The sequence below is a fragment of the Hibiscus syriacus genome, unplaced genomic scaffold (assembly GCF_006381635.1).
Source record: "Hibiscus syriacus cultivar Baekdansim isolate YM2019G1 unplaced genomic scaffold, ASM638163v2 tig00005939_pilon, whole genome shotgun sequence".
NCBI lineage: Eukaryota > Viridiplantae > Streptophyta > Magnoliopsida > Malvales > Malvaceae > Hibiscus > Hibiscus syriacus.
The window spans coordinates 1,308,068-1,325,592 of NW_024062073.1; the positions used below are offsets into that span (position 1 = coordinate 1,308,068).

The 17,525-nt window shown below is 35.6% G+C and overlaps 1 protein-coding gene across 1 annotated transcript; it reads right to left on the reverse strand.

Annotated features, from left to right (window-relative positions):
• Nucleotides 1-1,566: 1,566 nt before the first annotated feature.
• On the reverse strand, nt 1,567-17,041 carry LOC120200377 (kinesin-like protein KIN-7K, chloroplastic). The gene is made up of 24 exons (XM_039201251.1): nt 17,006-17,041; nt 16,324-16,605; nt 16,139-16,236; nt 15,438-15,527; nt 11,763-11,815; nt 10,805-10,870; nt 10,666-10,720; nt 10,525-10,583; nt 9,655-9,733; nt 9,245-9,312; nt 8,907-8,969; nt 8,615-8,719; nt 7,837-7,941; nt 7,575-7,682; nt 7,244-7,390; nt 5,722-5,904; nt 5,440-5,592; nt 4,338-4,568; nt 3,929-4,072; nt 3,717-3,842; nt 3,576-3,626; nt 3,290-3,337; nt 3,016-3,210; nt 1,567-2,370 (listed from the first exon to the last, which is right to left on the reverse strand). The coding sequence occupies exons 2-24, from the start codon at nt 16,569-16,571 to the stop codon at nt 1,846-1,848; spliced, it is 3,000 nt and encodes a 999-aa protein (XP_039057182.1). The 5' UTR covers nt 16,572-16,605; nt 17,006-17,041; the 3' UTR covers nt 1,567-1,845.
• Nucleotides 17,042-17,525: the final 484 nt, after the last annotated feature.

Consider the following 17,525-nt stretch of genomic DNA (forward strand, 5'->3'; position numbering starts at 1 on the left):
TATATTGCACATGTAATTTAATTTAATTTTTTTAAAAATAATTTATTTTAAGTAAAAAGACATCGGATGTCCTTGTACTTTTGAAGAAAAATCAATGTGGTTCTCGTATTATTTTTTCTCTCAATATGGCCCTCCGACTCAGAAAATAAATTCAATGTGGCCCTTTGATTAACGTTTTCCATCGTTGATTGTTATGGTGTTGACGTGACAGTTCACCAGCCATGTTTGAGTTACCAATTTAACTCATATGTCATGTCATCCGCCATGTTATCAACCATCATGGACTGTCACGTCAGCACCATGGATCGTCAGGTTAATACAGTGAACTGTCACGTCAGCATCATGATGATCAACGACGAAAAACGTTGGTCAAAGGACTACATTGAATTTATTTTTTGAGTTGGAGGGCTACATTGAGAAAAAAATAATACGAAAGCTATATTGATTTTTTTTAAAGTACTAGGATCTCTGATGCATTTTTGCCTTTTATATTAATATTAAAATTGTTCAATGAATTCTTTATTTTTCATGTACGAGTGGAGATTTGGAGAGGGAGAAGGTATAGTTGAGTAGAAAAATCCAAAGGGGGAGGTTGCCAAATGCCATTGCTATATGTTGGAAGCTAGCTTTCCTTGTCGGTCCAATAGTATATAAATATATATGATTTCTTTAGTATTTCTTTAGAGGTAGACAAACACAAGCAGATGTGGTTAACTCAAAGAATTAATGCGTCCTTAGCTAGTTTTTATACCGCTGTCTGCCATTAAAACGCTCGTGAAATGGATGTTCAAAGCTTGGAAAACTGTTGGCTTCATGCCCTAATTACCATTTTTTCTAATATATATATATATATATTATATATATATATATATATATATATATATATATATACACATGTATTTTGTACGATTTAATTGAGTTAAATAGTTAAATAGATGATTGTTTCCTTAGAGTCTCGAGTTCAAGCATGTCGCATATAGAGTGTTGAGCGTTCATTATTAAATAGTTCATAATCTTTCAAACAAATATTATTTTATAATTATATCAGGCTAATCAAATATATATATATATATATATAGTGGCGGAACTAAAGGACTAGAAATTTTCAGATTAAACTTTCTAGCCCCCTAAAATTTAAACCCTTAAAATTTAAAAAAAAAAAATTAACCCCCTAAAATTTATAGAAATTCAGATTAAACTTTAAAAAAATTTAATGTAATAGTTGATTTGCATAAAGTAGGGTGAATACATTATGCAATGGTTGAATTTGTTTAATTAAATTAGCCCTCGAAAATTTTTAGGTCAAATTGATCTTAAAACTTGACAATTTTAATCAAATTGGTCAGTATACTTTGTACAGCAACTTATAAGTTCAAAGGTTAATTTCTCCCAAAAAAACGTTTTGAGGAACAATTTAACCAAATTTGTGGAATTCAAAGATAATTTCAATTAATTAAGCTTTAATACATTTCAGTTCAATTAAAAATTCGATTAATGGAGATTGGATCGGCTAATAAATGAACTCAAACATCCAAGAAATCCTACTTCCAGCAGAAAATTAAGTGATGAAAAACAAAACTAAAGGTTGAGAGCTTCATTGCTTTCAAAACTACTATTGCACAAGTGAAGCGTTTCATATACAATGCCCTAACCAATGGAAACCCAAACAAAGTTGAAGAAAAGATTGAAGCCAAAAAAAAAAAACTCATGGAATACACAATGCACCCCCGCTTGTAATGCACAACAACATTCTCTGGACAATACTCTCCCAAATCATCCCTAACCGGATCCGGCCTTATTTTGAACCACATCGACCATCATTCCTTGACTCACCTAGTGTTTCTCTTATGATGATTCCGTAACAACGGTATCCACTCCGTTGGATTTCTTCAACTTGGCAACAAGCACCCACATATTTGCGAGTTCATTTTCAAGATAAGCTTCTCGTTGCTTCGATTCTTCAACTTTTCTTTGAAGCTCAACCTCTCGGTGATCCCTCTCTACAAGAGCAGCTTCGTACGAAAGCTCTCGTTCTTTACTCATGGCCAATTCCTTCTTTAGATCCGAGGGTGATCCAAGTTGGTCATTTCTTTTGGTCAGACTCTCCCTTCGGCTATTGTTCCGCACTGTACTTGTTCGACGTTGTGTCGGGGAGTTCTTGGCTGCTGCCAGTTCAGAAGCTAGTCTCTCGTTATGATTCATTAGTTTAGTGACTTCCTCTGACAATGCCTTTAGTTCCACAGCAGCAGCTGAGGCTAGCCCTTTAGCATATGAACTCTCCTCTGCCAGTTTCTGGTTCCGCAGTTCTAACTGCTCTTTCGACTCCGTTAGTTCCACAACTTTCTGCTTCAGTTCTTCAATCTCAGTCACCTGATCGAGCAAAGCCAGGAATTTAGATTTAAAATTGACATTCGTGAAAGCGAAATCATTAAAAGGTTAGCACCTAATGAAGTTATATTACCATACATTTTTTTTATAAGAGGAGGTCTCGTTAAAAACGCCTTCATACATCTCGTCATGCCAAATAGCATGCTAATATGCAGTGGAAGGAGGAAAAGAGTACCTCAATTTTATTTATCAATCAATCGTCATACAAAGCACAAGTAGAACCAAAATTTACAAACCAAATGAAAACATTCAACGACAGACTTAACCAATTCCTTCCTAAAAAACCCATCCTAAACCCTCTAACCAACTCATGCTAATCTAAGAAATTAATATCCAGAAATATCGCCATGAACGGAAAGGGGTAGAGCACGGGGACAAGTGGGAATCTGTCTTCACAAATATAAAGTCGTACTGGATTTCCCAATGAGCTATGGGATTACCTCTGGTTTTCATTTTGGCGACTAGAAGAAATATAAACTAAGAAATTCATATCCAGAATTATTGCAATTACTAGAAAGGGGTAGAGCACGGGGACAAGTGGGAGCGGTTTAACGTTGCATGAGTTGGCCTTAAATTAAGGCACCATAGGAGCAATGAAAGCATCAAGTATTAAGATATTAGAAGCACCTGTGCTTTTATAAGCAAATCTCCATCATTATCCTTTTTTGATGCCGCAACTTCCTTTTCCATCCGCAGGCCTTTCGTTTCTCTGGATTGTTGAGAATCAGGAGCTATAGGACCGACATTTTGCAATTCTAGTGCATCAGAGAGCTGCTGCTTTAAGGAGGCAACTGTTTCTTGCAATCCTTCACATTCACAAATCTGATAAAAATGTTTGAGTCAGAACAGGCTCTCAGAGGACGAAGTTTTTGAGGCATGAACAAATGAAAAATATATCTACCTTCAGGTTCAGCTGCTCTTGGATTATTCGGTTGTCTGCAGCTTTAACCTGGAAACAATAAATTTATGATAGGATGCTCATAAAAGAAACAGACAATAAAGCGAAAACTGGCAAAAGGCTGGGGAAAGCTTTTATAGCCTTCTTGGGTTCCTTTTACTATGTTACTGCAGTTCAATTTAAAGACTCCTACACCTATGAAGGAGCTCGCGGTAACGGACCATGTCCACAGATAATCAATTACCTTTTTAATATATTTTTGGTTGAATAGATACAGAAAATCAATTACCTCAAGTTCAAAGGATTTCTCATTTAATTGTGCCATCAATTCAGCAATGGACTGTAGCATTCAAAGGAAAAAAAATGTGTAAAGATGGAGTTGCAGGAGAGACAAATGGCATACAGAACCAATAATACAAGCTGAACTTACTTGATATATTTCCGATTTCTCCATCTTGTCGGGTGAAACCAAGATGGATTCAGCAATTTGCTTTTCTAGTAAAGCGATTTGTTCATTCTTTCCCCTTATTTCATCACTCAACTTTCTCATCTCAACCTTAAATATGAAAAGGATAGCAAAATTCAGTCTTTAGGAAGAGTATAAAAAAAAATAACAAGGATGATATCAAGCCAGTATTTTACTTGAATCTGTTGTTCGTTCTGGGGGTTTCTTGCGGCCTCCTCAGACAATCGCTTTAGGGTGCTTGAATGAAGTGCTACCTCTCCAGACAAAATCTTCTGCTGCTCCCTTAGTAGATCTATCTGATCAATTGTTTTGATGCTAGTCTGGAACAAATAAGACATTAAATTCTACTTACTGAACCATGAACAGTAATTCTAAAATTGAAAAATAAATGAATAAGGCACAGAGATTCTAAACAGTAGTTACACGACATTCCTGCAATTATACATTTGAAATGTTAAATGAAACTGGAGCATGAAGGAGATCAATTATTAAAAACTAATACACTTCAAGATATTCTGTAGAACAGAAAATGAAAAAAGGGGGAAAACATTTGCATAAGAAAATAAAGAAACAATAGATGCATACCAAAGGTGTCTCTGGTCCAAGGGTAATGTCCACCGGAACTTCTCTATCGTGTCTAGCATCCAATAGGATATCTATGGCTGGAGAACTTGCTGTAACTATGGATTGGGAAAGCCTAGATTCTGCATTGAAGTTGTTGCTTCCTGCTTGAGGAGTAGAAGGTGTACTATTAGATTTAATGCCACTTGACTTATCGCTGACACTCGTCAATGTCCCCGTACCATTATCACGTTTCTGGACAAGAATCATAAAATAATTTAAGCCACTAAGGAGGATAAGATCTAAGTATGCTTCAATAAAATCTATTAGTGTAACCGACACCGGCTAGCTTGGTGTCTATATGCTTGTATGAGCTTATTTCTTTGCCAATTTTGGGATAAAATAAAATGCATTTACTACATAGAATCTAGACTAAGTTTCTTGTATCTGTTTTCTTCCAATACAATATCATACCGAATTGACAATGTTGATTTTTAGGGTTCAGAGAAAGATATGGTAATTATTATTCTAAAGTGGCAATTAATGGATGATTTGTCTCGCAAACTCTAACAACAGAGAAGTGCAAAGCTATTAACTCTACAAAGATGAGGAAAGAGACTATGAACAAAAAATGTAGCTCATATGTAAGAACTGGATTGTCAAATTTGGGTTTTTTATTTTGGTAGAGCTATCATTTGAGGAAACCTCGTACTAAAACCTCTAATTAATAAACTTTTTATAGTTTCAGAAAACTAATAAAGAATACAGCTCATCTATTTTATAATAATATTCATTAAGTATATAATTCTAGGCTCTCACTTCACTTCTTGACGGCCATGGCAACTATAGGAAATTCACCTATGATGATAGGTGAACAACCACTCCAAATTAATTAATAAAAAGCCAACAGTTACAATTACAAAAGTAAGACTCTTTCAGATTATTTGCTTTGGCGTGCTGAGTAACTGAAACAAATGTAAGATCAGATGGTGAAAGAAATTCATCCACTGGTCTATTCTTAGCTGTTTTATCAAGACCCACCCCAAAAGCAAAATTTTTGATAAAAATAATAATAAACAGAGACTACAGGGAAACATAGAGAGCTAAAAGTCCAGAACAAACATACTCGGTGCTTAAGCCAGTTTAGCAAGCCATGCTTTCGGGGTTTTTTCTCCTCTTTAAGCCTATCATCTCCAGCATTCTCTTCGAGGGAAACATACAACTCAATATTCTCATCATCCAGGATCAAGTCCCGCCTTCTATGTGGTAGATATGCAAGCTGTGCATAAGCATAACTATAATTAGAGAAAATCTAATCAAACAAAGTGGAATTCTTAGTGTAAAAACAACTCCAGGCACATAGGATAACAGAACAGAAAATATGAAATAATAAGATCAACAATGATACCTCTTCTTCTCCAAATGAATGTCTCCTCCTTGGACCAGCGTGCTGGGTAAATCTTGATGATTGTGAAGCTTTTGTGGAAACAAGAATCAATTTTGTCAATCGTTGTATTCGGCTCAATAAAGCTGCTTTTGCTTCTTCTTCTTGCTCCAACCTTGATTGCAGCTTGACTTGACCATCTTCTAGCTTTAAGATCAGAATTAAGTTGTTGTCAAAGTCGAGAAGTGATTCATCTCTCTTTTCCCCTTTGAGATAAAATTAACAGCTATAATTCAAAAACTATTTACATCAACTCAATTATCCTGATACCATGCGACTAAAGTGAGATGTGAAAATGAAGAATAAAACCGTAAAAAATACAAAAAATGAAAAAGTAAAACAATGGAGAAGCATTTCAAAACAATACCAAGGATGTCCTTAGCTACACCATACATGTCAAGAATATACCATGTAACTGCTTTTGCGTTGAAATCTAATCTAATTCAATCTAAAATATCAGGACAGCTTTCCAAATGATAGCACCCTTGCTGAATTTGTTAGAGACGATTGTCTCAAAGATTTCTTTCCCCTAAGATTACTCGTGAGCATCCAATCTCAAATTATCATCTTGGAGTGAAGAATCTAAAGACTGAGAGGATAGGATGGTTGGCAATAGAAAAGAATTGTTTACATTCTTTAGGATATTATTCTCTCTTTCTACAACAAGCACCTAGATTTAGTACTTTCTTCTAAACATGTCCCTACTCTAACGTCACCAAAAGTTTCAAGAACTATAGAGGCTGCGTTAATAGAATAACCACAAATTGTAGGAAAACCTGCTGAAGAAAAGCCATGCAGTGTAGACTAGAGAACCTTTAATTTACTCTGCCCATACCTGCAATTAGTTTTCTGAGAAAATAAGGTAATTTGGTTCAGTAGGTTCTATATGGTTACCACTTGCCATAAGATACCAAGGGTCCAAGACTATGCATAAAGAGTGGGGTCCCAGCTAATGGGTCAAACTACTTTCTGTATCATTGGAACTGCTTAAAAGGAAAAACAAAAATTGGCTAAACCGAAAAGATGGATCATTGGATGAAAGGTTACTCAATAGAAAATCCTATCCACATGAAGGATACTACTTGGAAGTAAAATGGTCAACAGCTTCCAAGCATTGGATTATATTTTACAAGACAGAATCATCCACATTAACGAGCAGAACAAACTGTATCATTATCGGCCAAACAAACTTCAAAACCCACATACTCCATCCCAGAAAATAAACATACGGAATCTGTTAAACAAGACACAGTCAACCAAAATAAGTTTGAACACATGCTACCACAAGGAGTCAGCACTTCTGTGCAATAGCCTACCTCCCTATGAGTTGAAATCACCTAGTTAGAAAGATGATAAAGATATCAAGATCTATAAATGGAATTTATAAGGTAGCAACATTTCCCAGTAGGCTAGATTCACAATTAGATCAAAATACAGTTAAAAATTGAAAACTTCAGCTACTGTAGTCAAAGCAGAACAAAAGTACCTTCTGCTTTAAGAGAACAATATCATCTTCATCGATATCTTTTAGTTGGGGAATTGTTACGATACCCTGCTTCAATTGTTCTAACTCTTCCTTCAAGGAGCGTATCTCATTTTGGTATTTTTTGATAAGTGATTTCTCATCAATAATCTGCATTTTGACAAAGTAAATAAAAAAACTGAAGAAATTAATATTTAAATAAATATATTTGCGCATTAGCATGTGCACGCATATACATGTTTGTGTTTCTAGCATGTGATTCACCTACAATGAACAGACACACATGAACCTGCAAACAACAAAAAAGTATTACAAATCTAATATACAAGCATACCTTGTTTTGTGCCGCTTGGATTTCAATGTGTTTAGCACGGTGAGCAAACTTCAGTGTATTGTGTGTCTCTTCTGTGTTACTTGATGATGGAGTGACAGTGCAAATGAGCTGAAATTGTAGACAGAAAATAGAAATAATAAAATGAGACTTATTACCTTTTTAAGAGAAGAATATGACGCCACATTTACATTTTTTCTATCATCTTTTTGTTGACCTATACATATGAACAGTGTTTTACGAGAAAGGTACCAATGATGCTTACAGATACAAGCCCATGACCACTTAAGGAAGACTGAAGCAGCCTGGTCAGCTTAGAATCCCTATATGGTATATGAGTGGCTCTCCCATCTGTCAATTTAGATATAACCTACAAAAATGAAGAAGCCATGTTATAAGCAAGGTTTATCCTATAGAAAAGACACTAATAATAGTCTTGACAAATATGTTATGAAAGTGCACCAGTCATCCTATTGAGAAATATATGGCCTATGGGAAATTACTACCATCATATAGAGCATTCACTGTCACTTGACAGCCTGTAGATTCCCAAGCCAGTCCAGAAAGCATTGAAAAGTCCAATATGGAAAAAGGTTGTTGAAGAAGAGAGTAAGGCCCTAGAAAGTAATGGGACTTGGATTCTTACAGAGCTGCCGCAAGGAAAGAAACAATAGGCTGTAAATGGTTATTTACAATCAAATACAAGGTTGATGGGAGTGTTGAAAGATTAAAAGCAAGGATGGCGGTAAAGGGGTTCACTCGGTCATATGGAATTGATTACCGGGAGACCAGTAAATTGATTACCGGTAAAGGCTGGCTGTAAATGGTTATTTACAATCAACATAGACTTAGCCCGATCATTTAGCATTTTTCTCTTGGTATTTAATTTACTGGTCATAAAACACTAGAAAACAAATTGATATGTACTCGACAGCGATGGACTAACTAATGACTTGGAGATTAAAAAGAAGGAAATAATTGCAAACCAAAAACAAGTTAAATTACCATTATGTGTCAAACAAAAATGGAAAATTTTGACTCACAGTTCCTAGTGTTAGCAAACTTTTGTTGATATAAGATCCCTCTTTCCGTCTGACGCCAGTTGTTTCAGCCTTTGAGCTCTCTGAACCAGCCAGATCAATGAGGTTCTGCATGTATATGTAAAACATGAAAATATGGAAATGTTGAAACATTTTCATCAACAGTGGAATCTAAAAGCATTAGCTCCTTCAAAAACAAGGAAGACGATAAATATATATAAATAACACACCAAATTAAAATAAGAAACTAGAAACATTAAAAAAAACCTAGTCCAAGACAGTTTGTAGAATTTACCAGCTGAGAGAGATTTACTGCTTCACCTTCACTATTTTCACCACATGGACTGCTTTCTATTGTCTGTAGACAAGTTGGTCAAAGGAAACAATCAGATGTGGCAGTCAATTTGAGGACATGTAGATGACCATCAACCAATCAAATGAACCATCCAAAATCAGAACAGAACATGAATAAATATTTGACATGTAACAGAAAATCCACATATCAAAACAGGGAATCAGCATTACCTCACACAAATTCTTAGTATTAGCGAACATATTTTTACATTAATGTGGTAAAACTAAAAATGGGGGAATGGGGATCTTATACAAGAAGCAAAGTAATAGTGCATATACCAGTGTAAATATTGTATGGCTCCTGCTGCTGTGTAAGTTGAAGTTTGTTGACCCAACATGTCTGTGTTCTGTTTAAAAAGAAAGAAACCTAGTCACGTAACATGAAAAAAAAAAATCATTACTGCTATCAGAAGGAAACCAGCACTAATTCGAAATATTGACAAGGCATGCAACAAAGAGGATAGCACACAGAAACACGCATCTGCACCAACAAATTCATATGCATAAACACCCTCTTTTTGTGTCTGTAAACTATTTAATCAATTTATTCAACTGAAAAATAAATTGATAGTGCTAGTTTTGATAACCTAATGATTTGAAGCTCGGTTTATAGAAGCTCTCTACAAAATATTTGAATTAAAATTTGGTTAACTCATCTCGTTACTGCAAATCATGTCAGCATGCTTTACCTTCCCCGGCTGCTATAAGAGAAAGGGCATGAGCAGGTGACAGTACAACTTCTTCCTTTATTCCTTCAACAAATGTTCCCTACAGCCATAAACCAAGTGAACAATAAATAAGACACTTTTGAACAAATATGAAACACAAGGCATACCATTGATAAAAACTAAACTGCCTATGCCAACACGACTTATATGTTATTCAGTAAGCCAAAATAAATGCTTAAACTGTTTTAATAATTTTTTTACCTAATATTATCTCGTTAATTTTTTTGAAGCTAAACTACTGTAATAGGGTTAAAAGATAACTTACCATTTTCTTTCACGGTAGCTTTACCTAGTCACTAGGTATGAGTCCTAATCTACTCTATACATATACCTGTGTACCATCAAATGAGAGATAATTTTCTCTGTGATTGGAGCAATGTTGTTTTCACGAATAACCATGGCCAGATTTATGCTAATACATATTTAGTTATACATGTGATATTTGAGTCATGTTATCTGGCTATGTTGTTCGGATTCAAAACATGTTTTATATACATAGTGCACAGATTCCTAGACATGACAAAGAACCACTAAAGAACTTTATAGATGCGGACCGGCTACATAACATTCTAAAATATATGAACGTAGGCTCATATACTATTGTTGGCTTCATTTGGATGGTAAACATGATTTTCATGCCAAGAGCTAAACATGAACCTCCAATTAACAAATTTACACATTCACTAAAATCAACATATGCTGATATTAAAGAATTATCTAACCATAGAAGAGGACAAAAGCCAAAGGAAAATAGCATACATCATTTCCAAAGTAGGAAGGTTATAAATGACAAGGATAAAAAAATCAACAGCATAACTGAAAAACAAGTACCTGAGCATCTTCTCTAATTCTCAAGTTTTGTCCAGCTGGATTTAGCAAGTCATTAACAATATATCATATGTTTTCTAGAAAAAATGAAAGCTGTCAAGTAAGAAGAATATGCTAAAAACTAAAGGGAAAAAAGGAAGGTCACCTCATTATAGATCTCCAGGTAAGAAACACGAAGAAGAAACTCCCGATTCGGTGTCTACAGGTAAGGGGCTCATTATTATATTATCCATAAAAATGTAAAACAATAAAAAGTGCATAAGTCAACATCTCATATAAGCACCTCCTGAATAATACTAAAAGCATCTTTCACAGCCAATGGTATAATTCCAGGGGACCTCTGATCGCCCTGCCATTTCAGCAATCAAGATCAAGTTAACAAACTACTAGTACTCGTATTTTAAGAAAAATGTATGTTACATGTAACACTAATTCTAGACCAAATCATACTACGTATTATATTGTTGCATATAGAAATTGCTCAATTTTTGTTTAAAAGAATCCATGCATTTTAAAGATTTTGCACATACTCCTCGAGAAAACAAGAGTGCTTGATCATGAGTTTCCATTTGCATATATATTTGATAGACATGATGATCCATGATAATAAACCATACCCCTTATTATCACGTAATTATTGTCCTTGTTAAAAGCAATATATGTTATATATGTTCAAGAAGAAAATACAAAAATTAAATAGATTCTACTTGAAGCACAAAGTGAATTTGATACTTGATTTGCTAACTTCTAACTTTGAATAACAAGCCCACAACCCTTTGGAATGAACCATGTAACAACTTCGCCAAAAATGAATTTGGCAGAGTTAGAAATAAGTAGTAGCTAGGCACAAATCTAGAAGCGAATCAAATGTAGAAGACATTGATGGAAAAAGATCGAGATATCATTGCTTTAGTTAAAAAACTAAAGATACTTCAGAGCACATCGAAAAGGAAGATGCACGATTAAATAGATTTGATAGAACAAACAATTCCAATGCTTGTTGCACCAACTTATAAGAGCAAATAATCATTAACCCAACTCTCAACCTCCCACTCTGACAAGCTTAGAGTAATTAAGAAACCAATTCTTCACCAATATGTAATGGGAAAAAAATCAAACATTTGGTCTCCATAACGCAAATTGAATGACAGCTTTAGATGAAATTAAAATAGGAGACACCTTCCTACAATGCACCACATACAGACAAAGAAAAGGAAAAGAAGTAGCAAATTGTTTCTTACATGCATCGTATGAGTCTTCCCACTACTTGTCACGCCATAAGCAAATATGGTGCCTGTGAACAAAATTTAACATTGTAAGGTAAAAGAACAAGTTTTGAGAAAATACAAATTAAATGCCATAACTTTCGATATCAACCCACAATTTCTGATGCAAAACTGTGAGTATTATTCAGAGAAGTCAAGGTAGCTTCTTGCCTGAAACAATTGTTACCAAGGAAGCATAGGATACCTCAGTAACAAATCGTTCCAGAAATCTAAGCTGAGTTTTCCTAGATTAAAATGGCCTTCCTACAAAGTGATTATGATGTGGAGTCCTGCAAAGGGACTATCAATTAGATCTCAATCCAGTTCTATGAACACATTAAATAGCAATCACCAACAAAATTCCATATGCCAAAGCACTCAGGAAACCTCTTATACTTGAACCTAGTCAATCTAATTTATAAGCAAAGACGCCAGATTATACTCGCTCTTAGCAACAAGCCTTGGCAATATCCTCAAATTTTGTTATATATCCTTTACATAAAATGAACATTACACAGGTCACAAAGGCAGTAACAGCCTTGTCTGATTCAACTTCTCATGGATAAATACATTCACACATTCATAAATCCATCAGCCCATGTTGGATGAAAATAGCCAAACTATTTAATCTCAAAGTATCCTTAACAATAATCTCAATCCTTATCAACTAATTTCTTAACTTTCTTTTTGCCCACCATTGACAATTAAAAAGTAATGAATTCCTTTTTTTTTATTGAAGTTGGAAGTCTCATTAAAAACTCCCTTCGTATTCGTCCACATACCAAGAAGTATGTTAACGAACATTGGAAGGAAGAAAAGAGTACCTCATATTTTATTGAATGAAACACCCATTACATAAGAAAACACGAAATATCCTCAAACGGGGATAAACACTACTAAAAAAACATAATCACCTAAAGCTCTCGCCTTCTCGACCACAAAAATCAAGAGGCAATCACCCTATACCTAAGATAAACCTCCATCAAAAGGAAAAACAACCCCACAGTCTTGGCATGACATACATAAAAACAACACCTGAAACAAAACCAACAAGATTCAAAATCACCAAAAAAGTCAGCTCGATAAGTTATCTTCAATGAAACAAAACCAGATCCCTTCCCTTCAATCAAGTATCCTTGCCACTTAATTCTGGAGAATCATCGACTTCCTCAAGGATCCAAGAGATTGGTTTGAAAGAAGGCTCAACTTCATGCACCATGATTTTACAAAAATTAGAACCGACCCCCAAACTCAACAACTCATCAATTCTCACTCTATTCTCTGTGAGGATATGAAGTTTTGCACGATCAAAAGATGAAGGAAACTGAGAGCTTTCATCAATTGATATTAACTTGCCCCACCTAGCCGCAATGTTCTTGAAAGTACCCCAATTCCACGCGTGAAATGGAATCCCTTCGCAAACTACCCATACTCGACGGCACTCTACAACTAGACTCTCCGACCAAGCTTCAACTCTGGAAAACCACTCGACAAGAGTCTCTGATTGTTCATTCTTCACCTTATTCAACATATCAGTGTCCTCGAATATCATGAGAACTACATTCTCAGCAGCTCTCATTAACGAGAAACCATTGAGTCCTTTATCTTGCATTTGGCTAGCAAGATTGCCGATCTTGGTATAGTCCTTACACCACCCCATTAGGCAGTTATCCAAAACTTAAAGTTTAGTTTCGTCAACAACACCGTCTACTGAATAGAGATTATTTCTTGTAACATCTTCCCTCTCAGGCTTTTGATGAACAACTGACTAAGACTTTCTCCAAAAAGAATGTCTTGGGTTGAATTTAGCAAAAGAGACTCCAATTTTTCTACCATCAATGCGAGCTCCATTCATGGCTTCTCCAATTGTTGCAAAGCAAATAAATCCGAAACGAATCCCCTTCGAATTTATTTTGGTTGGAATGAAAGCATCCATAACCTGACCGAATGGACAAAATAAAGATCCAAATCTCTTCCAATGGATTTTCTCTGGTAAGTTCTCAATGTATAACGTAAAGCAGCCAGATCCATATCCATTACTGATTTTTGGATAGTCTTTCTTCCACCAGTAATTAAAACTGTGGCGATTGGGTGATTGGTTAACCGCCTCAGAACTCTGTGCAGATGTCTCTTCCACGTTCCTTGTTTTAACCAAGGAATCATCCTTATTCTTTTTTGTCACCAACAGCATCCTCTCATACTCTTCCTCCGCCGCAGTCATACTATGCTTCTCCTTCTCCTTCTCCTTCTCCACTTTCTTCAACGTCGGTGCTTGTTGCTCCTCTGTCTGTTTATGTAGCTCCGCTTCCGTCACCTTCGGCACCAAAATATCCACACGATTCGCCTTCTTAACTGGATTTTTCAAAGTTTTTTTGATCTCGTTTTCCCCAGATTTGGATTGACGGCCAGACTTAGCCCTGTGAGCTGCGGCTTTAGCCCGTTTCTCAGCTTCTTCCTCGCGATTCTTGGCCACTTTTTTTTGTCACCAGAAGCTATTGATGTGCAAGACTTTTGGATGGATTTTTCTCCAGCTCATAAACATTGTAACTGGAAGGAAGAACTTCTTCGGGGACAGCAGTTGAAACTACTGTCTCCCTCCCAGCTGCAAGCCTTTAAACCTTATGGGAGTCTTCAAGAGTTGCTTGAAAATCTACTGCAAGCTTTTCATCGACAAATTTCTTTAAGAGTTTTGCATCTTGATCAGCTTCTCTTGATTCCCTTAGTTTAGCTGAAGACTCTTTGACCAGTTGCTCAATATCAAGCCTTGTCTTATGCAATTTGTCGCGTAATTCAACGGTATCTTTAAGGGTACCGAGGTAATTAACAAGGCTATCAAAAGCCAAAATAGCAGTTCTTAAATTGAAAATCCCCGCCTCCACAGACTGCAAAACCGAAGCCTGTTCTGCATCTTGCCTTGGATTTTGCCGAGAGGAAATGTAATGGTGTGGGGTAGCAACACCCGCCTGGGAACTCATTCTTTAGCTTTTCTTTAACTCAGGAGGAGGAGGAAGATGGGTTAGGTTGAAAAAAAGCAAAGGAAGAAAGGGTGATGGAAAGAGCAATAACAGCAGCTAAAGATCGGCGGCGAACGTGGCTGACTTGGTTGCTTTGTGGAGAGACGAAAGCCGCATGGAGAGGAAGATAGTAAAGATTATGGCTTTACTGCTGTGATGATTCGCGCCGTCGTCGGAAAAGAAGAAGCGACGCCGACAAGCTTTTAGTCGAAGGGCCTCGACCAAGATCCACTGAGTTTTAGTCTCTCCCTGATGAAACGATGCCTAGATCCCTGATGCTGAGTCCGTTGGTGAGGCGGTGTTGAGCACGGACGGCGGAAAGCGGCGTGGGCCAGCGATCTTCCTGGAAAAAACGGCGTCCAAAACGGAGGTCGGAGTGTGGCGGCGGACAACGAGTGGATGATGGAGGAGAGAATAATTTTCAAAAACGCCTGGGCTCGTGAAATTTGAAATTTGAAATCTCCTGGGTTAGAGAGAAGCTAGAGCTTCTCTCACTAGTTCTTTTATTTTTTTGCTTTAATGAATTCCTTTTTCATTGTCAAGAAATGTAAAAACGTCAATAAGAAAACAAGTTTACTGCATTTTATCGAATGATGTAAGTGCCAATATTATCTAAGAATAGGTCTTCACAACATACCATTGATGCCTTCCATGGAACCACTGACAACATGCTGAGCAGCAACATCATAAACATGGCGTGTAGTAGTTGTTGGGCCAAACACTCGATCTATAAGCATAAGTAATAACAAATCAATTAAGTGAGATCTAGAATGCTTAAGAAAGTTGGAAAGATAAAGGTGAACTAGATAATATAGACTACGTCCAATGCCTAAAATTAAAATGACAGAGCAAAGCATTTTTTTTATTAAAATTCTATAGAACATAAATAACGAATGGTTCTCAAGCTTCATCAAGTACCACAGTGATATTTCACAGACACAAAACCCAAATCGGAACATAAAAAGTTGCTGCACATGAAAAATGACGGAAACAGAAACATGCTCAACAAAAAAATGTTAAACGTCAAGAAGATAAATGTTTTAAGAAGAAACATAAGAATTAGAATCCTCAAAAGCTGCCTTAAGGCTAAGGAACAAAAGAAATTAAGGGTTACAAAATACAAACAACCTAAACATTATCTTCAATATTTCCAGCTCTTTGACACTGGAATTACCTCATAGTATATTTATTCTAACATTTTTCATTAGGTGGTGTCTACAAAACATAAATATGAGTAAAATTAAAGGTATCTTCAATCAAATACATAAAGAAACATGATTTGTAAACTCTGTTTAAATTTTTAAATAAAAATATTACTTGAGAAAATATAAAACTAACCATACGCATATGCTGCGGATGGATTATGTTCATTTCTAACAATAGTCTCCCCATCCGCATACCAAGCAATCTCCTCGCCTAGACGAATTTCCCTTGGACTACATCCACAAACGCAATCAAAGCCTTCATTGAACAATTAAACAAACAAAATACTCAAAGCAACTCAAAAAATAATAACAATATACCTAAGAGGACGGAACCGAACTGTGACGGTGACATTTTCCTTGGATCGGTCAGCATCCACATGCAAATTCTCAGAGTAAATATATTGTGGCTTGCTTCGAGGCGATGAAGATGCCGGTGAGCTCTGGCAATCGATAGATGTTTCCAGAAATTGTTTGGATGATGAAGTTGTTGAAGATGAAGGTGAATTTATAGCCTTTGAGTTGCTTGAACCTAATTTCTTCGGTTTTGATCCTCTTCTCGACGACATTTTCACCTCCTCAAGGAATTCTCGCTTCTACACACAAGAAACACAAAAACGAAAGGGGAAAAAAGCAACTCCAAATTAGAAAAATAAAAAAGTGGAGCTAAAAAGATAGAAATTAATTACGGAAATAGCTACATTGTTATAAAATTGGTTAACAGAAGATGAAATTTAAAGCAATTTCCACGTTCTCAAGTTTCCTAAAGTAATCAAATTGTTAAAGAACAAAAAATCAACCTCTGGAGTCAATTTAGTAGACGAATTCAGTTGACTTTTTACAACTGGAGAAGAAAATAAAATCAACTTCCTCTTATTTCCTCAAATTTCTCAATCATTGAACACAAAAAAGAGAAGTAAAAAATCATTAAATAAAATATACTTTTTTTCCTTAAAAAAGTTCAACTCATCAATCCAAATAAAATGGCAGTAAGAAAGCTTACCTTCGTGGAATCAGAGAAGCATTGTGGATTAAATTATACAGATCTAGCTGTTATAGAAGAGAATTGAGAGAAAAAGAAGGGATTAATCGTCCTTCTATATGCCAAAAAAAACAATAGGAATACGAGAAAAACATCATCATCATCATTACCACTCATTCACCAGTACAAAAGAGCAAAAGAAAATTTTTAGTATTTCTTTTCACTCAATAATTTTAGTTGGAATAATAGCCTTTTTGCTTTCCTTGGAAGCGATGCCATTCATCCAATGGCTTAGATGAAATAATAAATGGGTGGTGAACAATCTGATGTGTAATTTTCGCTTTTGATTGATATTTTTTTATTTCTTTAGAATAAATTACTTATTTAGTCATTCAACTATCTCTTTGGTTTGTTTTACTCACCTGACTATTATTTTTTCAAAGTTATATCTAAAGTTGTGTTCTGGTCACTGTGATTAAAAAAATTATATTAGTATTAATGTGTCTTCGTAAGATAATATCATATCATCATTTGAAAATAT

Bases quoted from the DNA above. Each gene is read 5' to 3' on its own strand.
- LOC120200377 (XM_039201251.1), bottom strand. From the start codon at position 16,571: ATGTCGTCGAGAAGAGGATCAAAACCGAAGAAATTAGGTTCAAGCAAC. The intron at 10,871-11,762 runs GTAAGAAACAAT...CTGAAATGGCAG, and splicing joins GGAAGACTCATACGATGCAT to GGCGATCAGAGGTCCCCTGG. The intron at 9,313-9,654 runs GTAAAGCATGCT...CTTTTTAAACAG, and splicing joins TCTTATAGCAGCCGGGGAAG to AACACAGACATGTTGGGTCA.